Source organism: Malus sylvestris, chromosome 14 (assembly GCF_916048215.2).
Source record: "Malus sylvestris chromosome 14, drMalSylv7.2, whole genome shotgun sequence".
NCBI lineage: Eukaryota > Viridiplantae > Streptophyta > Magnoliopsida > Rosales > Rosaceae > Malus > Malus sylvestris.
The window spans coordinates 12,978,652-13,003,236 of NC_062273.1; the positions used below are offsets into that span (position 1 = coordinate 12,978,652).

General features: G+C 38.0%; 2 protein-coding genes and 1 long non-coding RNA gene across 4 annotated transcripts; 1 reads left to right on the forward strand and 2 right to left on the reverse strand.

The window, feature by feature from the left end:
* Positions 1 to 3,945: 3,945 nt before the first annotated feature.
* On the forward strand, positions 3,946 to 7,954 carry LOC126599380 (leucine-rich repeat receptor-like protein kinase PXC1). The gene is made up of 2 exons (XM_050265751.1): positions 3,946 to 5,394; positions 7,062 to 7,954. The coding sequence occupies exons 1-2, from the start codon at positions 4,020 to 4,022 to the stop codon at positions 7,733 to 7,735; spliced, it is 2,049 nt and encodes a 682-aa protein (XP_050121708.1). The 5' UTR covers positions 3,946 to 4,019; the 3' UTR covers positions 7,736 to 7,954.
* A 97-nt stretch (positions 7,955 to 8,051) lies between these two features.
* On the reverse strand, positions 8,052 to 11,514 carry LOC126599382 (uncharacterized). The gene is made up of 7 exons (XM_050265753.1): positions 10,584 to 11,514; positions 10,362 to 10,500; positions 10,177 to 10,230; positions 9,975 to 10,066; positions 9,095 to 9,330; positions 8,760 to 8,930; positions 8,052 to 8,565 (listed from the first exon to the last, which is right to left on the reverse strand). The coding sequence occupies exons 1-7, from the start codon at positions 11,357 to 11,359 to the stop codon at positions 8,468 to 8,470; spliced, it is 1,566 nt and encodes a 521-aa protein (XP_050121710.1). The 5' UTR covers positions 11,360 to 11,514; the 3' UTR covers positions 8,052 to 8,467.
* Positions 11,515 to 13,885: 2,371 nt separating this feature from the next.
* On the reverse strand, positions 13,886 to 24,196 carry LOC126599386 (uncharacterized). Of its 2 annotated transcripts, none has more exons than XR_007615096.1 (5): positions 23,843 to 24,196; positions 23,635 to 23,773; positions 23,101 to 23,167; positions 22,356 to 22,434; positions 13,886 to 14,540 (listed from the first exon to the last, which is right to left on the reverse strand). It is a non-coding gene; the product is annotated as an uncharacterized LOC126599386 (long non-coding RNA). The 2 variants fall into 2 exon arrangements; XR_007615095.1 differs by lacking the exon at positions 13,886 to 14,540 and adding an exon at positions 20,248 to 20,732.
* Between the last annotated feature and the right edge of the window lie 389 nt (positions 24,197 to 24,585).

Here is a 24,585-nt window from a genome sequence, read left to right on the forward strand (position 1 = left end):
ACATGATAATTAGATTGATGGGACATATATATGTGTGTGTGTGTGTGTGTGTGTGTGTGTGTGTGTGTGTATTAGTCAATCTAACTCGCTATTTGAAAGTAAATTGTGAAGTCGCGTGGCGTGGGAAGAGAAAGAAGGGGGTTCTTTATTTTGCTAGAATTTTGGTTGCAGTTAGGGTGGGTGGGGACGGTCAGGGATTTTCAGGTAGCTAATGCCATGATGGCAGAATTCGATAAGCGATGGAGACGTGCGGACGAGAAGGACTACAAAATATCATTATCAAGTCCGACGCTTGCGGGATAATTAGGATGCTACGAAATGATGTCAGTGTGGATGCGAAGTTGGAAAGTATAGTTAAGACTGGTTCGGGTCTGGATCCTAAACCGAAACCCCCAATCCGAATCCAAAACCAAAACATTTCAAGATGGGATTTTATATCCCAAAACCGAATCGAAACTATTCAATTCCAGAAATTCGGCATTCCCAAAACTGTTTCGGGATTTTCAAGTCACTTCGGGATTGGGTGGAATCAGTTGTATTTGTAATCAAGTTGCTCGAATGCAATGCTAATGCAACCAACTCCTTTGTTTTGATAGTTTGTTAGCTTTGAAGAAATCCACAAACTTATATTGTGGCTTGGCAGTACTCTGCAGAAGCAGCAGAGCCGCAATGAGCTCTAGAATTTGAGCTCCAAACAATGATATTTCCTGCACTACCAAAAAAAATAAAAGATCAATCAACGGTGTGCAAACTGCATACTTAATGCAAAATCAAGCTTCTTAAAATTGAGAATTGCAAACAGTTCCATGTGCTTTCATAGCCATGCTCCCTTGAAACAAAATGAAGCATGGTTTGATGCAAACAACGGAAAGGATAAGCTAATTGATTACGCAGTGGTTCATCTTCATCATCTTCTATTCACAGCATATGCCAATCCATATCAAAGCAGAAAGTTGAACAATATTTATATCCAACCCCTAACAGACTACACCTACACTACAATGCTAAATCATGAAAAGGGAAAGAACATTGACTAACTTTTTGCGCACTCTTACATGAAAAGGGAAAGAACATTGATTAACAAATATGTTTGTACGCAAGTGTCAATTCTTGATCATGTTCTATAATTGCCCTTCATAATTCCCATTCTTCCAAGAATCAAATATTGTCAAGGCCATTACTTCTCAATGTTGATAACAAAAAATAAACGAACAGGCTCACCTTTGTCTGTGGATCAATAAAAGTCTAATCCAATGAACCCACCTTCCCAAAGGCCTGCAGGTCCTGCATTGCACCCACCCTAATCCGAAACCCCCTACAATTCATGCAGGTCCTATTTCCCCATCCCCTATAATTTTATTCTACAAATTCGTGCACCCACCCACCCTAATATTAATTTGAATGAACCCACAAATTCGTGCACCCACCCTCCCAAAGGCATGCAGGTCCTGCATTGCACCCAAGGGCGGAGCTACCTAAGGCCCAAAGGGGGCATCTGCCCCCACTTAGATTTTTGGGCGATGAAAAAAATTGTGATGACAATTAAAATAACAATTAAATTTTTTATTTTGGTTCCGAATATTCCACTTTTTCTAACCTAAATCAAACTCAATTGAACTGGGGGTTTCATAAATAGATTGGATTCAACCGATGAAGTATCATAACTTGATATAAAAAATTTACTCTGCAAAGTATTTTATATGAATTTACTTCATCCATTCGTTTGTGGCATTACAATTTAAAATTTAACTTTTTAATTTAGAGATTTTTCATTGTACCTGACCCTTAACAACTTAACACTCATTATTTTACTTAGTTGTTTTAGGACGCCCCCAATCAAAAACATTTCTAGCTTCGTCCTTGACTGCACCCACCCTAATCCGAAACCCAAAGTCCTCATACCCTCACACATTTGACAAAATACTCAAAAATCAAGTTAATCAACATGAAATTTGACCCTAAACCCTAAAGAACAAAAACCCAATGAAAATTAGAAACCCTTACCTGGATTTTGGGACTCGATTGGTGTCAGATTCGCATCTTCCTAAGTCTCTGTGTGTGTGGCCGGATGAGCGTCGTTGAAGTGTATCGAGGAGCAGCGTGGCTCGATAAGGAGCGGCAGGAGCCCAGAGCAGCGTTCGAACTTCAAACTAGTTTTTCGAGAGAGTGAGACTGTGAGAGTGAGCGAATGAGAGAGAGTCTGAGGAAGTGAGACTGTGAGAGGAATACAGAAGACCCAACTCATAATAGACAGTTGGATTAGATCTTAACCAATCCAACGGTCCAAATAATTTCTAATTATAAGTTAAAAATAAATATATACATATATATATATATATATTATTCGGTTCGGTTCGGGATTACCGAACACTTTCAAAGATGTGGCCAAATCCCAAACCGAAACTTTCGGGATTGGTTTAGTTTCAGGTATCGAATTTTTCGGAAAATTCGGTTCGGGCATTTTTCTGTCAAATTTCGGGACGAGTTCGGGATTTTCGAGAAAAAATTACACCCCTAAGTATAGTTCATGATCTTTGGCTATTGCTAAGGATGTGGGAATTGTTTCGTGAATTGTTCGTCATGAAGGCAATCGAGCGGCACATTTCGTTGTGATTTTAATTCAGAAAAATGGAGGGTCGTATAGTTGGAATTGTATTGGTCCAGAATTTCTTTTTAATATTTATATTGGCTCATAATTTCTTTTTAATATTTTGGCTGAAGAGGGAATTTCATAGTCTTTCTAAAAATAAAAAAAATAAAAAAATAAAAACCCTAGCAACTATTCCTCTCTTGCTCAACCCCTAAATGGCAGCTCATTTGGTGGACTAAATGGAATTGAGCCTTAGAGATTGACCGAGATTTGTAAAATGAGATTTGAAGTCCATGTATTAGAATAGGTTAAATAACTCATTCTATTGTAAATTTATCATCATGTTCAACTTTATCCATCTCATATTTTGACACAACAAACAATAGATCACAACATATCCTATCAACCCACCAAACAGACTCTCAAAGACTTTAAGTGGCCGTAGTAAATGAGTGTTGCCTGCTTCTTTGTGTACAAAAAATAACTTAGGATACATAGAAATATTTCTCCATACGTGTCAAATTGATATTCACCTAAATGAATGTCATATATTATCTCCTAATAAATTTGGTTGATATGCCAAGCCATGCCATGCCCATGGCGGTGCTTTTGAGTCCTCCTCCTCATTCAACTTTGGTCTATTTGGTCTAGAAAAAGTGAAAAAGTGAAAAAGAAAAAGCCACCCTGCTCCCTTTACTCATTCCATATGGAAGGAGTGGAGAACGGCAATCATTCACACAACCACGCCCCTTCTCTCTTTTCCCCTCTTTAATCATACTACTCCTATTCCCATCTCTATCTCTCTCTCTCTCTCTCTCTCTCTCTCTCTCTCTCTCTCTCTCTCTCAAGAACCCATATTCCCTAATCATATCACTACCAATTATCAAATAACCAATGTAACAAAATAAAAAAGAAAACAAGTTCATATCTTTTCCCCACCCCACTTACTCTCTCTAGATCTCCATGTCTCTATTCAAATTTAAGGAGTCAGTCCTATAGTCAAGTGATATTCTTCTTCACTTATAAATAAGGAATCTTAAATTCGATTATTGCCAAAAATGAATTTGTTTGCTAGTCTATTGTGAGACTAAATCCACCTCATTCTCCTCACCCCACTTACTCTCTCTAGATCTCCATGTCTCTATTCAAATTTAAGGAGTCATTCAGTATTATGGTCAAGTGGTATTCTTCTTCATTTATAAATAAGAAGTCTTAAGTTCAATTATTGCCATAAACGAATTTGTTTGCTAGACTATTGTGAGACTAAATTCACCTATTCCAGATAATATGGTTGTTAAAAAAAAAGTCGTAGGAGAGTCTCAATCTCACTCACTCTCTTAAGTCTTTAGGCATACTTTATTGTTTTCAAAAATACAAAACAAACTTCTTATTGTGTGCCTGCCTACTCTTCCCGCCTAAGCAAAAACTCATGAAGAAGAACGATGCGCTGCCTTTCCTCACTTTCTCTCTTCTTCTCTTCGCCTCCAACCACCCCTCACTCTCTTCTCCGCCACCTAATGACACCTGGGCCCTCACCCAATTCCGCCTACAGACCGACACCCACGCCTACCTCCGCTCAAACTGGACCGGCTCCGATGCATGCACCCTCTGCTGGACCGGAGTCCGATGCTCCACCAACGAAGCCCGCGTCGTCGCTCTCTCCCTCCCCTCCCTCAACCTCCGGGGCCCACTTGATTCCCTCGCTTCCCTTGACCAGCTCCGCCTCCTCGACCTCCACAACAACCGCCTCAACGGCACCGTTTCTCCTCTCGTCAACTGCACCAAGCTCAAGCTCCTCTACCTCGCCGGCAACGACCTCTCTGGCGAAATTCCGTCGGAAATATCCTCCCTCCGGCGACTCCTCCGTCTCGACCTCGCCGACAACAACCTCCGGGGACCCTTTCCGGACAATCTCACCCGCCTCACCCGGCTCCTCACGCTCAGGCTCCAGAACAACGCCATCTCCGGTGAAGTCCCCGACCTCTCCGCCTCCCTTGCCGACCTCAATGAGCTCAATTTCACTAACAACGAATTGTACGGACGGCTGCCGGAGGGTCTGCTGAAGAAGTTCGGCGACAAAAGCTTTTCCGGGAACGAAGGGCTGTGCGGACTGAGCCCCTTGCCGGCTTGTTCATTCACAGGCACTAGCGATCCGCCCTCGGCGGCTTCATCCGAAACGGTGCTGTCTAATCCCAGCCAATTGCCTCAGACGACGACCCCAAACGAGCCGAGCAAAAAGCAACCGAGGAAGGGGCTGAGCACCGGCGTGATCATCGCGATAGTGATCGTGATTTGCGTGGCGGTGCTGGTGGTTGTCTCGTTCCTTATGGTCCACTACTGCGCGAGAGACCGGTGCGGCTCTAGCTCGATGACTGGGAGCGAGAGCGGGAAGAGAAGGAGCGGGAGTAGCTACGGAGCCGATCAGAAGAGGGTGTACGCCAACAGTGGGGGCGGCGGGGACAGCGACGGGACAAACGCCACCGACAGAAGCAAACTGGTGTTTTTTGACCGGAGGAAGCAGTTTGAGCTGGAGGATTTGCTGCGGGCATCGGCGGAGATGTTGGGGAAAGGAAGCCTGGGGACTGTGTACAAGGCGGTGCTGGACGACGGGAGCACAATGGCGGTGAAGCGGCTCAAGGACGCGAACCCGTGCGAGAGAAAGGAGTTTGAGCAGTACATGGATGTGATTGGGAAGGTGAAGCATCCCAATGTGGTGAGGCTGAGTGCTTATTACTATGCCAAGGAGGAGAAGCTTCTTGTCTATGATTATCTCCCTAATGGAAGCTTGCACTCACTTCTGCATGGTAATATTATTACTGCTTTTTTGATATTTTCAATACATTGTTGCATTTTTTTAGGGCTTTGGTACAAAATTCTGAAAAAGGACTCTTTCGGAAATTGCTGAAATTTTCATACATCAAATATTAATTGATAAACTAATCAAGATTAAATATCGACCACGGCATAACGATTTTAGATTGATGACATAGCGATCAGATATTAACATGATACTTAAAAACTGATAAGTTTAATTGAGATTTAAAAACAGGAAACTTTGGTTCTGGTTCCTGGTTGACAAAAATCTTAGACTGAAACTTTATTAATTTGAATACTTTGATTGTAGGACGAAATGTTAAATTTCAGTATTAATTAAAAAATTTAATGGTAAAATGAATAATTTCTCTTTAAAATCATGCAAAGAGTATTACAAAATAGGGATTTTAATTTTTTTTTCTCAAATTTAACGAAACTTGCGACTTAGTACTACTAGTGGTATTCATTTTCACTTATAACTGAGATGTTTTAGGTTCGATTCTTGCCAAAGGCGAATTTGAACCACATTGTTGCTAGCCTATTGTGAGGCTTAGCCCACTCTCCCACCCCCTTAATCTCAATAATATCGTTAAAAAAAATGAAACCTTATTAATTTGAATACTTTGATTAGATTTTTTTATTATTTTTTAAATAAAATGTTTTGTTCTTATTTTTAAATATGGATGCATTGTAAATTAAGAAAGAGTACATTTTACTACAAACCGTAGATACATTATAGAGAATAAAAGTGAATAGATTTTACATTAGAAAATGGCATACATTTTACACACACAAAAAAAGGTACATTTAACCTATAGCAATGTGGTACATTTGAAAAATGTACATTATGAATATATGAATGGGTACAAATAAAAGATTAAAAAAATTATGGGTACAAATAAAAGTTAAAAGGGAAATTGGTATAGACTAAAAAATATAGTTACAAATTAAACAAGATGGTTACAAATGAAAAAAGGGAGTTTTAACGAAAAGCCCACTATACTGTTCATTTTAACGAAAAATCACATTTTTACAGTGAAAAGTCAAACCTGATACTATTCATTTTACCCTTTATTTTTTCCTTACCATTAAAAGTTAAAGTTTTCAAGCCCTTTCATTAGTTTTGCTATGAAAAAATGGGTACAAATTAATTAAATATACTATATATAATATTTTAAACACTAAATAGATATAATGAAAAAGGTTAAATAATTTTTAATTATATAATTTTAAAATGTTACAAGTAAATATTTATCATTGAAATAATAGTAGAACTTGATGCCAACTAAACAGAAAATAAAATGAGAACTAAATCGTGGTGTGTGTGTATATATAACTTATTGTTTGTGTAATATTTCATAGTTTAATGTTTTATTAGAAGTTCACAACTAGTTTTATTTGTGCATATTCATCTATTTTATTTAAACACACTAAATCCTCTCTTTACATCCCTGAATATTGATTCTCGACGACTGTGCAAATTCCAGTTGAGAATGACTTACATAATACGAATACATCGTCACGATGGCATTCTGTGTCAAATGAAATAAAGATGTGTAAATTTTTATCCACATGTCCTTATTTCATACACATGACGTCATAAAAAGGGCATTTGTGTTTGATTGTTGATGATCTTATTTTTTTGGATGTAATTTAGGGAATCGGGGTCCGGGTAGAATTCCATTGGATTGGACTACAAGGATCAGCTTGGTGTTGGGTGCGGCTCGTGGGCTTGCCAGGATTCATGAGGTGTTCAGCTCTGCAAAAGTACCGCATGGCAATGTCAAATCTTCCAACGTCCTTCTGGACAAGAATGGCGTCGCTTGCATTTCCGACTTCGGCCTGTCTCTGCTTCTCAACCCGGTTCACGCCATCGCAAGATTGGGAGGATACCGAGCTCCCGAGCAGGCGGAGGTCAAGAGACTATCTCAGACGGCGGATGTGTACAGCTTTGGAGTCTTGCTGCTGGAGGTTCTAACGGGGAGAGCTCCGTCCCAGTACCCTTCTCCGGCCCGTCCCCGTGTGGAAGAGGAGGAGGAGGCGGTGGACCTTCCGAAATGGGTGAGGTCCGTGGTGAAGGAGGAGTGGACTGGGGAGGTGTTTGATCAAGAACTTCTGAGGTACAAGAACATTGAGGAGGAGCTTGTGGCAATGCTCCATGTGGGATTGGCTTGTGTTGTGCCTCAGCCTGAAAAGAGGCCTACAATGGTTGAAGTAACTAAGATGATTGAGGACATCCGAGTCGAGAGATCTCCTCTCGGAGAAGACTACGATGATTCCCGCAATTCACTTTCGCCTTCTCTCGCCACCACCGAAGACGGGCTGGTCTGATTGACAACACCGTTCCCTTGTTTCTGCATCGTCATCATCCTCGATTTTCATGTGCATTCTCTCGCTGAGAATCTCTGCTGCCACTTTTGCTTATTCTCAACCCTTATTTTTGTGTAGTTATGGTCTCGGGAATGCTTTCAATCTGTAGACCTGCACCTGTGCCTTGGGACGTGAATGATCGATCACATTAACTAGTATTACTCAATTTTAACTCTACAAGTGAACACAGAATCTCACAAGTAAGATTTTCATGCATTCAAAAGTTGATAGAAAGTGATTATTTAGCAATATAAAGCAAATGCAGGAAGTTCCGAGATGCTTTCAAAAGATTCAATACGACTTTAGACAGAAATGTAACAACAATTTCACTCTGTCGTGACTCCAAACCATATTTTTCTATTCACACCTCTATTAATACAAACTAACCAGTAAAAATGTTAATAGTCGTCTGCATCAACGATCTTCGTCCAAGTAATGATACCATTTACAAAACAACACAAAAGACACTGGCACCGCCATTAACATGCATAACTTAGACACCAGTTATAAGCTTTACTCTACCTTCTCATGAATCAGGGTGGCAAATGATATATGCGAGGATATGCAGCCAAGTCTCAGCGATCAGAGCTGTAAAAGCCACCGATTTTTCTAAATGGGGTCTGTTGAAATTAACTTGACAGTTATCTGAGGTAAGTAGACCTAGTAATACAACAGCTCAGAGTTCTATAAATATTAGCTAATCCTTCCAGTTTGATCTATCAGGGTACCAACTTGTTCTCCGCATAGCGCCTTCGATATATTTCCCGGCTCTAACAGATTAAAGACCACAACTGCACATAAAAATGCAAATTGATTACTATTGAAGTTCAATCCCATGTACAGAATAAAAGGCACCATCCAATTCATTTGATGAGACAGATTCCGAGAGCAAGTCTTGTTACACGTTGACCAAAATATAATGACTCAATTTCCCGACTATTGTTCACAACCTAACAGAAATGCAAGAACACCAAAATACACTTACCAGGAAACCTGTGTTCTTCGCAGAAGTTCAGGGCCATCGAGTCCATGGAGGTGGCGCCTCTTGTGACCAACTCCCTAAAAGAGATGTGCTCAAATGTAAAATTATTGTCTTGAGAGTTGCAGTCATAGACACCATCTACATTGGTACCCTTGAGTACTGCCTCTGCATTAACTGAGAACTTACGAGTGTCACAAAATTTTGTATAAAGTCCAAAAGATGCAGGTGGAGACCATGCATGTATTGTGTGTGCGTGTAAGCAAAAGTAGAACAGTTCTGGGTGATTTCACAGAATGTAAAACGTTTAAAGGAAGTGTTAATGATCGCAGAACCCATACTCTCCAAAGCTTGTAATGCTGCAGCTGTGTCGGTGGAAAAGATGGGATTTCCCGTGCCAGCACCAATCCCAGCAAAAATTACAACTCTGCCTTTTTCAAGATGCCGGATGGCCCGCTGCCTGTTGTATGGTTCAGCAACCTCATGCATTGAAAATGCAGTTTGAACACGTGTCTGAACTCCCATCTTCTCCAATGCTGACTGGAGCAATACGGAATTCATTACAGTGGCCATCATTCTGGTAAACATCACAGTCACCTCGTATGAGTATTGTAAATACATTATCGGATTATCCAGCAATTTATAATTAACAAAACCATCAGAAAGTGGAGATAGAGCAGAGAGGCCCAAGCTTCTACAATCACAGCGGATATAAAAAAAAAGAGTTGTATCTAGAACTTTTAGTGGAACATGCATGGCGTTCACATAAAACAGTTGAGATTAATGGGTCTTCACTAAGAGGTCACTCATCTTATTCATGATAACAATGAGTTGGGCTCTAAACTAAAACAAAAAAATGGTCATTTGATATTGCATTTTCAGTTGCTCTTATCATATGGATCCAAAGATTTATTCTAGTCCTTTACGAACAAGAAAATGAGGAAGCAGATCCCATCAAACAATTTCAGGAAATTTAGTACTGTTTCAAAGGATCGCTATTTTGTACATCTAGTTTACAGCCCCGAACAAGGCCGACAAAAAAAAAATCATTTTAGAATATAAGAAACATAAGATGAGGGCCAATCTATATTTACCCAGTTTGTAGTTGTATCCGGTAGTTCTATTTAAGCTGTTGCAGATACCACAAATCCTATGTAAAAGGCGGTATGATTCACAAATGCAAAGATGAGGTTATATAGCAAGATCAGCAATGATATTTACCCAATCTGGTACGCAGTACTTCTATCTAACCCTGTCGCCGTCACCCATGCATCTCCACAAAAGAAGTTGCGACCTCCAACAACAATTGCCACCTTTTACACCCAGCAAGAAACAAAACCAAATGTTGCAGATCAAACCAAAACCGACAGCTAAAAACACATTACTACAGTCAACAGACGACCACATAAATATCAACGCATACCTCCACGCCATTGCGACAAGCCAACGCAACCTCCCTCGCAATCAGCATTGCCAGCTGCCCAACCACAAAACACGCAATGAAACTTGCTCGCAAGAAGCAAACACATTCAGCCAAATACCATTCACAGGCTAAGATGATCAGAAATTGAATGATATAAATCAATGGATTTGCATAGATGGCCGAACCTTTGAGTCGACATTGTTTGGAGCAGCACCAGCAAGAGCAGCACCACTGATTTTGAAGACCACTCTCCGCCATTTGATAGTCGGAGCTGATTTCACCTTGTTCATCTGACCTACAGGACTCGACACCACCATTCCATATCTGCTCAAAAACAACACAACACTAGCAATTGAGCAACCAATTGCAGCAATAATCTAACAAAAATGCAGCACATGAATCCAAACCTCTTCGATTGCCGTGGTGTGTTACCCGAAGAAGAAACACCTTTATCGTCATCGGAGGAGGCCTTTGCCGCCACTGAATTGCCGACGATCTGCTCCATCTTCTGGAACCAAGGCCAGTGACTCGCCGAAACGCCGCCGCTGCTCATCCTGTGCCTCTCAAGCTTGTACCTCTTCTTCAAGTTATCGACCTTGTTCTTGCACTGCTCGATGCTCTTCCTCTGCCTCTCACACTTCTCGCTCACGATCGCCGCCACCTCCTCCCAATCTCTGCCTCTCAGATTTCCCCGATTCAGCTGCGTGAGCTTGTCCAGGTAGGCATCCAGGAGGCACAATATCGCCGTGTCGCTCCACTCCTCTCGGTCCTTCCTGTAATCTCCGCTCGCAGACGCCAAGGCTTTCGATTTCTTGTAACTGTACGGAGCCCCTCCCCCGCCGCCGCCGTCTCTGTGCTCATCGGAGTGGTCCTTTCTCTTCTCGCCCGCGCCGGTGACGATGGCGGTCTGATCGGTGCCTCTATCGAACGGATTCGAGCAGAACGCGGCAGCGGCTGCATTTTCGTAGTCGTCTCCGTCGTCGGCATGGTCTTCTCCGTCGTTGACCTTATCCTTGAGTGCAGGCTGCGATGGTGGCGCGTGGACTGGGGGAGTTCGCGTCGGGAAGCGGTGAGGAGGCTCGTAGGGCTGGTGGATGTGGTGGGAGGTTGGCGCGTGAGGGAGATGATGGTTAGGGTTAGAGTCGTCACCGAGGAGAGAGAAGTCGTCGTCACAGGAGGCCATTAGAGGAGCGACGTTAGGGTTAGAGGGGTTGGCGGAACGACGACGTTAGAGATGGCGGGGTGGGACGTTGGGGCGGAGTGAGAGAGAAACACGAGGTTGATTAACGGAACGGCTGAGCCGTGATGAGTGTAGGATGGGGCCGTGACGGCTTTGTGACGGTCCCGTTAAATCATAAGGGCTAAATAGTTCGTCGAATTGAATTGGAACGTGGGTGGGACCCGGACTGATGTGGATGGCTAATTGGCTATTGGTTCGTTTCATCTTTTGCTTTTGCGTTTCGCAAATGGCTCGTCACGGTTTTGGACGGTCAAGACCGTTAGCTGGAAGTATTGACTATTGAGAAGCCGCTACTTCAAGAAATTTTTAGTTATGACAGAAAAACGAATGATATACTATGTGTTTTTATATAAGTAGTGAAAAAATTTAATTTTTAAGTAATTAATCTTTTAACACACATAATTCACCATTTATATAGGGACACGTAGTGTACCACTTTTTGTGACCGTCACAAAAATCTCTCTTTTATATATATACATACTAGCCTCTTCGCAGACACTAACGTGTGTGCGAGATGCATTTTTGCATCACGGACGCTACGCATCTCAAAGATGTTTTGTTTTAGATATTCTTATATTTCTTAAGTGATTATTTTATAAATTGTAGGTCTGTGTCCGTCACAACAATTTCTTATTATTTTCAATCATCTAACTTAGTCTTTTTGCACCCGCCCATTGTACAGAAAAAATGAATTTTATGAATTGCACATTAACCGTTCCATATTTTTTTTGCTTGCTTATTATTATGGTGTCATTTTTTTTTGTTTGGCTGATAGAATTTGGTTTCACTAACTAAACTATGCTTGGTTATTATTATCACTTTGGTAATTATTGATTAACAAAAAAAAAATTAAGTTAATCATTGTAGTTAGAATTCTCTTATATCCATCAGTATCATTTTACCCATATATATTGTACAGGAAGAAAATCAAGAGTTAGGTTCCTTAAAATCAAGAGTTGGGTTCCTTAGTCAATAAGGGATTAAAAATGGTGGATTTCATTTTCGTTTACTGTGATAATGATGTTATCCTTATGCATGCCATATTGTCATGTTGCCATGTTCGTTGAAGAATTTAGCAGCCTATATTCCATCCAATTTGCACATATGTGAGTAATCTCTCATACAATTTTTACTATTTTTCCTTTAAAACAACAATGAAGATGAAATGGGAAAACAAAAACTATTAAAAAAATATGAAAATATGACATGTAATTTCATTTCTAAATACATGCTGATAACATTTAATGTCCTTAAATCAAAAATTTCAGATTCATAAGTTTTCAGTCAAAGTTATAGGCTAGCTAGGGATGAACTCCTAATAAATGAAGCAAAGCAAAATATGGACAACATGTACATATGTAAACATAGCGTCTACTTGTGAAATCAAAGTCATGTTTGCCACCTATTTGCTTGCACTTGATGCTTTAGATTTTCATGGTTAATCTGCAAGCAATGAAATAAAATAAGAAGTCTAACTATAATGCACAATCCCAAATATAAAGGTTGTAAGCAATTTAACCTAAATATCTTTAACTTTGACAAATTTCTCATGGCAATACTTTTCCTCCAGTTACTTTTAGAATGCTGAAAGATAAATGATTTGTCAAGTTTGAGGTAACAAATTGTAATTATGTTTATAAAATTAAATAGTAAGAAATGTTACCTTAATCGTGTACTTCAACCTTTTGATGTGAAAAATAAGTTAACACACAAATTAAACCCTCTTTTTGACAATTGTAGTATAGATGTAAGTAGGGTATCGTTCTAGGCCGGGGATTAGGAGGGCTTGCTAATAACCTCTCACTTGACTCAAAAATATAAGAAGAAGCTTAAAAACACAAAAGTAGGCTTTAAAACACTAAACTAGACTCAAAGAGTTCAAAACAAACTTAAGCACACTTTGATACAAGAAAATAAATGGGGGGTATTGGTTTTGGTTGTGATTGAGATAAAAAGTAAAACTAAATATATGGTTGATGGATTAGCTAGAGATCCATTCTTCACACATGACACACTTGAACATGAATTGATTTTCAGTTGCTTTTCGATAAGCTATTAATACTCAATGCCCCAAATTAACCGTGAATTGCACTAATTAACCCTCAGTTTTTCCACAAGTTATTGGGTTGGATGATTGCATACGACAACCCAAAACATTCCCTACAAGTTCCCTACATGAGTTGCATAATAGAGATACAAGCAAGAATCATTAAGTTCTATGAAAAACATAAGCATTGACGAGACACTCGTTACTATGATTTGCATGAAACTTATGCCAAGAATTTACTTAACGTGATTGTGACTAGCAACCTTCACTACTTGTGAATATAAGTTCATAACGATTAGGTGAAACTCCCTTATATTCTAGCGTCAAATTCATGCATGAAAATTAAGCGTGCACTCTCAACCAACATACACAAATCAGTTTTTATACAAACGGATAAGTAAATTGAATTCACAACTTATAAATCACAACTGAAGGTAATCAATTCATATTACAAATATATTCATGGTTTCGAATTAACCTCTAGCCAAAATAAATTTAATTACACATTATTAAAACAAAAATAAAATAGAAATTTAGAAAGATTAAACCGAAAGAAGGTGATCTGCTGCGTTCGTGCCCGTGTGAACTGCGCCTCGCTGGCGCCCTCTCCTTTCCTGCAGCTTCCCCTCTGAGCTTCTTTCCTTTCTCGTTTCTGCCTGGCAAGTCCCTGACTTGCTTCCCTTCTTTTCTTCTCCGCACGCTGCCCCGTGGCAGCCCGTGTCTCTCCCCAGTTCCCGTCAGTCAAGGCTCAAGCTGCCAAATGGCAGCCTCTGCTCTCCTCTTGGTTTCTCACGCTGCCAAAGCAGCGTCCTCCCTTCTATCTCTCCCCATTCTCCCTGCTATCTGCTGCCAAAGGCAGCTTATTTCGTTCCCCCCACTGCCAAGGCTGCAAGGTCTTGTTTATTCTTTTCTCTCCTGAGGCTAATGCCTCACCCACCACACTAATGTTGCAAGTGCAGTTTTTTTATTCCTTCTGTGCCTTTCACCTACCACACTCTGCAAAGCTTTTTATTATTTTTCTCTTTTCTGATCCCCAAGTGCTCCTTTTCTTCCTCACACCTCCAGCTCGAAAAGCACCTGCATGCATATTTACTATATCAAAAGTAGAGAACAACGTGTGTGTGTCTATTTATATGTGTGTGTATGCATAACAAAATATAAAACTTGGATCAATTACTTATTTTAAACTAAAGGTGGAAGGGATAAGAATTAATACTTAAACTAAAACAAATCTTACTTTTTGACGAATTTATTATTTAAAACTCATTTGTGCCATTTTTATTTTCTTTGCATAACAAATCTTATAAACACAAAAATAACGTAAATAGTTCAAAAATATAAGGAATTAACTAAGAAAAGACGAGTGAATTTGAAGTAATAATATATATAAATATGATCCGATCAAATACCCCCATACTTAGCTTTTGCTAGTCCTCGAGCAAAACAAAGAAAACATGAAAAAGTACTAACATGAAAAACATTAGTTTCCCCCTATGTGACCCTCATAGAATTTCATTCGAGAAAACAAATCATCAAGAACCATAGCTAGCACCAACAAACTAATCCAAGTTCATCTTCCTTATTCAAATATTAGCAGTAATCTTTGAATCATCCTTGAAGTGTAGTGTGTGAGATAGTCATGCTAATGCAATTTCAAGTTTTTATTTTTAAAATCATCATATGCAAACTAGCGACCTTCTCACAGGATATGCACTCAATCACACATGTGTTTAGTTTTAATGTGTTTCGCTCAAAGAAACAAATGTGAAATTTCTACCATAAGCTTGCATAAAGATCACTTCTCCACAGTCATAATTGCAAAACTTAAATCAAGAGGACTTTTATTGGATATAATGAGGCTTAGGGATAGGGTTATTGAAACGAAAGAATAGGAAAACACAAGTTCCAAGCTACATTGCAAGCAATTCTTTTGTTTAGATTTATAAGAACTCAAGCTCTCCAACGATTCTTCTGATACCTCCAATCACACCCTTAAACTGAAACTTTAAAAACTTTTTATTTTCTTTTTATACAATCTTTCTTTTTTTTTTTTTTTTTTTTTTTTTTTTTTTTTAAATACAAACATGAAATACCCCCACACTTATTCTTTTGCCAAACACCTTCAAAGTACTTCACAAACGTTTCTCATAAGACAATCTCGCATTGCTCGCTTGGAAAGGGTAAGGAAAAAATGTTTCAGGTATAAAGGTAGACATATATGGTGGTAAGAAATAAAAGGCTCAACATACACGGCTCAAATTGGCAATCTAATGATATTATTTTTATTTGGGAAACATGGTTATTTGGGCCATAGTGGTAAACCTAATGCCTCTATCATTTCCAAGTTCATGCAATCAATGATAAACATTTCGAAAGATCGTTACGCAAGTTCTAGAGATGTATCTCACATAAGTTCATCACACATGAAAGAATAGGAGTGTATGAAAAATGCACACACTTTCAATCGGCTCAAAAACTCACATAGGATGAATATGGTCACTAAATTCACATATGACGCTTTAATTCATACTTTAGTTTCACATTAACAAGGCTATGTGCATTTGGTTTTTCAAAGATGGTCAAACATATACAAAACTAACAAGAGAATTAGGAATTTCACAAAACACATGTTAACTAAGTTCTTGATGATCATGGTTCAAATTTGATCCAATTATATCATTGGGTCGGGAAACTAACAAAAATCTAATTCAAAACAATAAGGGAAACAAGACAATATTTTTGGATTTTTAAATTTTTGGATTTTTTTATTTTTTATTTTTTTTTATTATATATATATATATATTTTTTTTTTTTTAAAGAAAACAAAAAAAAACAACAACACATAAACAAATGAAATTCTAGAGATGTCTACCCCCACACTTAAACTGGACATTGTCCCCAATGTCAGAAAACACTATAATGCAAATAAAAATAAAATAAATAAATAATAAGAAACAAAATAAAGCAATTGGACTGAAAACTTCCCTAGTTTGCAGTAAAATCAAGCGATGACCCTCCAAGCTAAAATTCTGCAATCAACTTCAAGGGTGGAAAGAACCAAAAGTTCCTGCAAAGAAAAGAAATAATTCAGTTAAGTAACGCAAGAAAATTAATTAAAAAAAATTGCAAACGAAAAATTGAAAATTACGATAAAAGATAATGAATAAAACTAATAAGTAATCATTGGTCGTGCTTGTTGACTTTCCACAGCTTTCCTCTTGAACAGGGTGACACTTAGCTTTTCACTTGCAAGTGATGATTTTATGCTATTGTACTGCGAGGCTTTGCTCTTTGGCGAAGGTGCCCTCCAAATGTTGTTGAAGCTTCTCGAGTTCTTCAACTCGGACTCCTTGTGCTGGTTTGATTGTACGAGCTTTCTTCTCTGCTTGTTTCCTCTGCATGGCGGGCAGGCACAAGGTAGCTGTTTTGGTCTGATTCTTTCTTCAATCTTTCCAAGTGCCCACCTCTTGCTTTCTTTCTCCTTCCCTAGCTGAGGATGAATTGGCAAATTGTCTCCCCATGCTTCGAGGTCTCATTTTCACCTCCCTTACTTGTCCCCCAAGTAGATGTGGTAGACAAAACGGAAGCATAAGATGAAGAAGATGAGTACTCGAGAGCAAGGCTAGGTAAGCAATCAGGAAGGGGTTCCAGGCAGTTGGCTCCAGATCGGAAGATTGATACCAAATGCTGGCTGATTGCTCTCTTTCTCCTTGTCGGAAAACAAAGACAAGGAGAAGGACATGGAGAAAGCATGATATGAGATACTCTTGCTTTCAACCTTTATGATATGAAATACTTTTGCTTTGAATGGGTTGTTCGCAAGAGTATCCCAAGGAATGAGGAACACTGAGTAACTTAGGAGGATTCTTTTGGAATGCATTCTCGGAGATGAAGAAGTTTTGAGTGAGGCTACTTTGCAATGAAGTTTAACATTTAAAGAATTTTCTTAATGGCTGGTAGAGGTACTGTTCAATTAACCCAGGGTTACCGACACGAGTAGAAGAACAGTGCAACGTGCTTTCCCACTTCACCATAAATTTTTTTTATTTTTTGACCAGCTATTCGTGATTTCCGCAAAGCAGATTCTTCATTGATATCTGGAATCGGCGCATCGAGCTCTGAGCATCGTCGATTGTAGAGGTAGCATGTGACACGTGCGGATAAATCAGGAAAAGAAGATTTGCCCGTGGGTTGAAGCCCAGCTTTTGAGAAAGCTAGCGTGTCTTTGACTGTTGAATTTCCCTCTTTGATTTCTGAATTGGTGCTTCGACAAACTGCCCGTGATTTCCGCAAAGCTACCGGTTGCATGTGACGAGTGACAACACGTCTGGACAAATTGATCTTTTGAAATCCGGGGTTCGGCTCGTGGTTTCTGAGCAAGCCCAGCCTTTAAGAAATGAAACGCCTCTTTTGAGAAAAGAATCCGACTTTTGAGAAAGGAAACTCCTCTTTTGAGAAAAGAATCAGGCGTTTGAGAACGGAGCCCCGACTCTTCGATTTGCGAGAAGACGCCTCTTCAATTTCTGAGGAGCGCCTCTTTGATTTCTTCTTTTTATAGAGGCGTTAATTTTGTTCCACAACACACTTGAGCTCCCTCCTGTAAACACTCCCTTCTTGCACTTGTTTAATCTTGATCTGTCCGACTCTCTTCTTTCTTCACCACCTCTGAAAAATGTCTGGCCCTTCCGATCGTCGTTTTGACTTAAACCTTGGTGAAGAGGCAGCTCCGCCTTCACCAGACAACATATGGCGCCCATCCTTCATATCTCCTACCGGTCCTCTTACCGTGGGGGATTCGATGATAAAAAATGACATGACCGCTGCGGTGGTGGCCCGGAACCTTGTCACTCCCAGAGATAACAGACTGCTCGCTAGACGGTCTGATGAATTGGCGGTTAAGGAGTCTCTGGCTCTTAGCGTGCAGTGTGCGAGTTCTGTGTCCAACATGGCCCAACGCCTATATGCTCAAACACGTCATGTTGAGTCGTTGGTGGCTGAAATACAGAGTCTCAAACAAGAGATTAAAGGGCTCAAGCATGAGAATAAAGAATTGCACAAGCTCGCACACAGCTATGCCACCAGCATGAAGAGGAAGATTGACCAGATGCAGGACACCGATGGTCAAATTTTACTTGATCATCGGAGGTTTGTGGGTTTGTTCCAACAACATCTGCCTTCGTCTTCTGGAGCGGCACCGCGTAGTGAAGCTCCAACTGATCAACCTCTGCCGCCTCCTCCTTCTGTGGCCCCGCCGACTGCTGAAGCCCCGCCTACTACTGAAGCACCACCCGACCAATGAATACTATTAGTTTACATCATTGTAAAATATTTGTACTTTTTTTTTTTTAATTTTTAATTTTTTTTTTAATTTTTTTTATGTATTTTTTTTTCATTAATTTTAAATTTTATCTTTTTTTTTTTTTTTTATATATGTAAATTAATGTAAAGAGACTTTGGTTAACCTTCCCCCACACTTAAACTAAATAACACAAACTCACAGAAATCAACCAAATAACACAACTAACTAAACAAAACAAAATGAAAGCAGTAAAGATAAGGGTGGAAGAATGCAAAGCTGATTGAGTTAGTGATTCCAAAGTCTCCCTTCGTTGAATGCTTGGGTTGCCTCCCAAGAAGCGCTTGATTTAACGTCTTTAGCCGGACGCATCTTTCCTTTAAATTTTCCTCGGCTCCATTTGAACCTAAAATCAAAGAAAGAAAAATAAATCAAATATCAAAAGTAAAATACACAAACACCAATATAAACATAAACAAAAACAAAAATAAAAGGATTAGCAAAGTTGCTAATCCCCGGCAACGGCGCCAAAATTTGATGTGAAAAATAAGTTAACACACAAATTAAACCCTCTTTTTGACAATTGTAGTATAGATGTAAGTAGGGTATCGTTCTAGGCCAGGGATTAGGAGGGCTTGCTAATAACCTCTCACTTGACTCAAAAATATAAGAAGAAACTTAAAAACACAAAAGTAGGCTTTAAAACACTAAACTAGACTCAAAGAGTTCAAAACAAACTTAAGCACACTTTGATACAAGAAAATAAATGGGGGGTATTGGTTTTGGTTGTGATTGAGATAAAAAGTAAAACTAAATATATGGTTGATGGATTAGCTAGAGATCCATTCTTCACACATGACACACTTGAACATGAATTGATTTTCAGTTGCTTTTCGATAAGCTACTAATACTCAATGCCCCAAATTAACCGTGAATTGCACTAATTAACCCTCAGTTTTTCCACAAGTTATTGGGTTGGATGATTGCATACGACAACCCAAAACATTCCCTACAAGTTCCCTACATGAGTTGCATAATAGAGATACAAGCAAGAATCATTAAGTTCTATGAAAAACATAAGCATTGACGAGACACTCGTTACTATGATTTGCATGAAACTTATGCCAAGAATTTACTTAACGTGATTGTGACTAGCAACCTTCACTACTTGTGAATATAAGTTCATAACGATTAGGTGAAACTCCCTTATATTCTAGCGTCAAATTCATGCATGAAAATTAAGCGTGCACTCTCAACCAACATACACAAATCAGTTTTTATACGAACGGATAAGTAAATTGAATTCACAACTTATAAATCACAACTGATGGTAATCAATTCATATTACAAATATATTCATGGTTTCGAATTAACCTCTAGCCAAAATAAATTTAATTACACATTATTAAAACAGAAATAAAATAGAAATTTAGAAAGATTAAACCGAAAGAAGGTGATCTGCTGCGTTCGTGCCCTTGTGAACTGCGCCTCGCTGGCGCCCTCTCCTTTCCTGCAGCTTCCCCTCTGAACTTCTTTCCTTTCTCGTTTCTGCCTGGCAAGTCCCTGACTTGCTTCCCTTCTTTTCTTCTCCGCACGCTGCCCCGTGGCAGCCCGTGTCTCTCCCCAGTTCCCGTCAGTCAAGGTTCAAGCTGCCAAATGGCAGCCTCTGCTCTCCTCTTGGTTTCTCACGCTGCCAAAGCAGCGTCCTCCCTTCTATCTCTCCCCATTCTCCATGCTATCTGCTGCCAAAGGCAGCTTATTTCGTTCCCCCCACTGCCAAGGCTGCAAGGTCTTGTTTATTCTTTTCTCTCCCGAGGCTAATGCCTCACCCACCACACTAATGCTGCAAGTGCAGTTTTTTTATTCCTTCTGTGCCTTTCACCTACCACACTCTGCAAAGCTTTTTATTATTTTTCTCTTTTCTGATCCCCAAGTGCTCCTTTTCTTCCTCACACCTCCAGCTCGAAAAGCACCTGCATGCATATTTACTATATCAAAAGTAGAGAACAACGTGTGTGTGTCTATTTATATGTGTGTGTATGCATAACAAAATATAAAACTTGGATCAATTACTTATTTTAAACTAAAGGTGGAAGGGATAAGAATTAATACTTAAACTAAAACAAATCTTACTTTTTGACGAATTTATTATTTAAAACTCATTTGTGCCATTTTTATTTTCTTTGCATAACAAATCCTATAAACACAAAAATAACGTAAATAGTTCAAAAATATAAGGAATTAACTAAGAAAAGACGAGTGAATTTGAAGTAAAAATATATATAAATATGATCCGATCACCTTTGTACTTTGAGACGGGTGTGATGCTTGTAAAACTGACAAAAAATGCAATTTTATTTCTATTTGAAAATTGAATGCAATTTGAATTTATAGTATACTTCCGTATGAAAATAAGAGAAGACTTACGATATTTATAAAAGTTGTTTTGGTCACTATTAATCTTTTTCCTGCACCCATAATTTTTTTTTTTTTTATAATTTGTAATTTTTTTTAATTTTATAATATGAGATAATTAATCTGTAGAATGATATAGAGAATGCTATTAAAAATAAATAAGTAATAAATGGTGTTGTACCTAATTTGTTGGACTTTATTTCAAATACGTATGATGTGAGTAGTTGTTGAAGATTTTAATTCTTCTGCAACATTTTTCATGCGCTATATCTATATATTGAAGGTATATATAATATTATAATTTATTGTAACAAATTTAATGAAGAATTTAGAATACATAATGCTCATGCTTCTTCTTTTTCCACTCTTTGAGAATCAGTTGGCTTAGATCAGTAGTTTTTATTATGACAGATATCTCCTAACCAGGTGTAAAAATAGAGACACGTTTATTTGGGATCTTATCAATAGGTAGTTCATTCTTCATTTTTTGTGGGTATTCTTGTAAATATCCTGAGAATGAAAACAATTATTTTTTTTAAATTAACATAGCACACGCATAGCACATTAAGATAATCAAAATTGAAACTCATAATCTGACCAAAATTTAAAAAACGCACAACAAAGATTTCAAAGGAAGAAGTAAAAAAAAACTAAAATTGAGAAGCACTAAAAATTGGTTTCAATTTGATGTCCTTCCTTTAGCTTTTGGTTTGTAAAAACACAGGGTATTTCTAAAAAATTAGGCCAAAGTAGGTTCTTGAAGCCAAGTACAAATGCTAAATTTGTGCCAATTTAAGTGGCGTGCAAATTTTGGCTTTTAATTTAATACAAATTCATTTTAGGTCAGGCCATGAAAACAACATGATTTTTTTCAATTAATGGTTGTTTACAAATTGTCACTTTAGGTGGAAAGAAAAAAAAGTTGTGTGTTTTTGTACACCTAACGCTAGAGTGCAATGAAACACAAAATAGGCGAGGAAATCATTCATCATATAAGAAAGAACTTCGTACAGAAGTAGGACCATCCAAATAAGATTTCAGGCAAAGAGAATGGTGATACATGAAATACATAGTTATTTTGATTGTATGTAGGAATGATGGATATGTATTCATCCATAAAAAAAATGAAAAAAATGAGAAAAGTACCAACTAACAGAACCGAAGGGAGCTAATGTATTTACCCTCTATTCTTTATTTGTCTCTCTTCTTTCTGTTGCATTTATGTTGGCGTCTTCAATCACATCATACAATCTCAGTTTCCTATTGAGAAAAAACGGAGGCATATATATCATCTTATCCTTAAAATACTACAAAATACAGTTCACTACATATTTGATTCTCTTTGAAAACTTTATTTTGCCAAAATCTGCTAAAGATGAGTTGATTAAAGGGAGTTTTAACGAAAAACTCGGTACTGTTCACTTTAACGAAAAACCACATTTTTACACTAAAAAGTCAAACCTGGTATTATTCACTTTACTCTTTATATTGTCCTTATCATTAAAACTCAAAGTTTTCAAGCCCTTTTCATTAGTTTTCCTTTGATTAAAACTATAATTTGTTCTATTTTTGTAGACATGTATGTTGAGTTGGTTTGATTGGGGATTCTAGTTATTGGCTGGAATTTGATTGTAGAATTGTTGGATAAGATCTAAGTCTTAATGATAAATGTATCACACATCTGTTTTTAATGATAATAAGGATCATGAGGCTCTCTTAATGTAGTGTTATGATGAAAACGGTAAAGATAACTAAGTTTATGAGGATAGATATAGAATAAATATTCATAGAAAAGATACCTTAATGATGTTCACGTTCTTATGTCAAAAAACAAAATCCATTGAAATAAAAATTAAAAAAAAAAAATTTACAAAAGGGATGGCAAAAAAATTATTGATGAGGGACTGAATGTAGATGAGACCTCACCTTTAACTCTTGAAGATCAATGTTATCAACGTGGGTGTCAAGAAGAGGAAGATAGTAGTTTCATTTACTATAAAAACGAAGAAACAGAGCATTAACAAACAAACGCATGAATCTCAAAGGAAATTGGTAAGAAATAATCCCAATTGAGAAATTAATCATAAACCATAGATGAAAGTTCAGAAACTCAACAATGATTTTGAACAGAACCTTGAGTACCTACATTGTTTTATAACGAATTCAACCGAATCTTGAAACAAAAGAAAGAAAGTAGAGAACCCAGTTGAGGAAAAACCTTAGAGAATCATGTGGTAACCTTGAGCCTCTTACTGTAATATTAAGATGATAAACATGCTATAATTTGTCTGAACCAAAATTCCTTTTCAATCCTTCTTTTATTGAGAGGATTTAAAAATCCCCATGTTCTAAAATTTCATAATCTCTAATCACTGAAGAATTACACTATTAGTGAATAAATTTGAAGTTAAGCTTTAAATTTGTATATATAAAACTTTAAGAAGAACAATCGCAACTCACATGGCCGTGGGGATTTCCAGATTGCTCCCAATAGATTGTGTGGATATTTGAAACCTTAAGAAATTGGGAACTGTACCGCTCAATATTCGGGTACGGGCTCAAGTTCAACTGTGGAAATTCCTTATTCGATCTAATTTGTCTGAATCAAAATTCCATTTGAAATCAATGCAACAAACAAAATTAATACATAATTCAAAAAGTGGTGTACCTGATTTTGAAAAGCCCCTTGCATGCAAAGCACAAAACCTAGAACGGCAAAAACAAAGAAGGAGATCTGTGACCCTTTTTTTCAATCCTTTTCTGTTTGGAACAAATGGAAACCACACACTAATCAACTGAAAACGAAAATTGATTTCCTTCCGATTATTCATCTCTAAATATTAATGGGGTGTGGGTAGTTATTGTTGAACCTCCCACTAAACTCAGTCCAGATCGTGGGGATCTTGTAGAGAAAAGAAAACTGTCAATTGGTTCGTGTGTATTCTTCATACATCTTTTTCAGCATGTATTTACCTTTTATTTTGATTTTTTTTTCTTGAAATACAGTTTTTTTTATTCAATTATTTTTTTTACCATTTTTTCGTTTTTTTATATTTCAATTGTGAAGAAAACAAAGGGGCTTTCTTGGCATTTCCGAATGCTTCACCAATTTAGTCCATGAATTATCATCTCAGTGAAAATTTGATCCCTGAATTATTTTTTGGGTAAAATATGTCCCTAAATTCATTAAAAATTGCTAATTTCACTCATACTATTATATTTAAAGTTATTTTATCCAATTTTTTGTCAACTTAAGTCACTTGAAACACTTTAGAGTGTAATGTCGTTATTTTCTCGCCTATAAGCCCTTAACATTTCATATAGGTTGCGAATTTAACATCAAATTTACCCTCCACAGTTAACTCCATACACTATTTCTTTATGAAAAATTACCAATTTACCATCTAATGT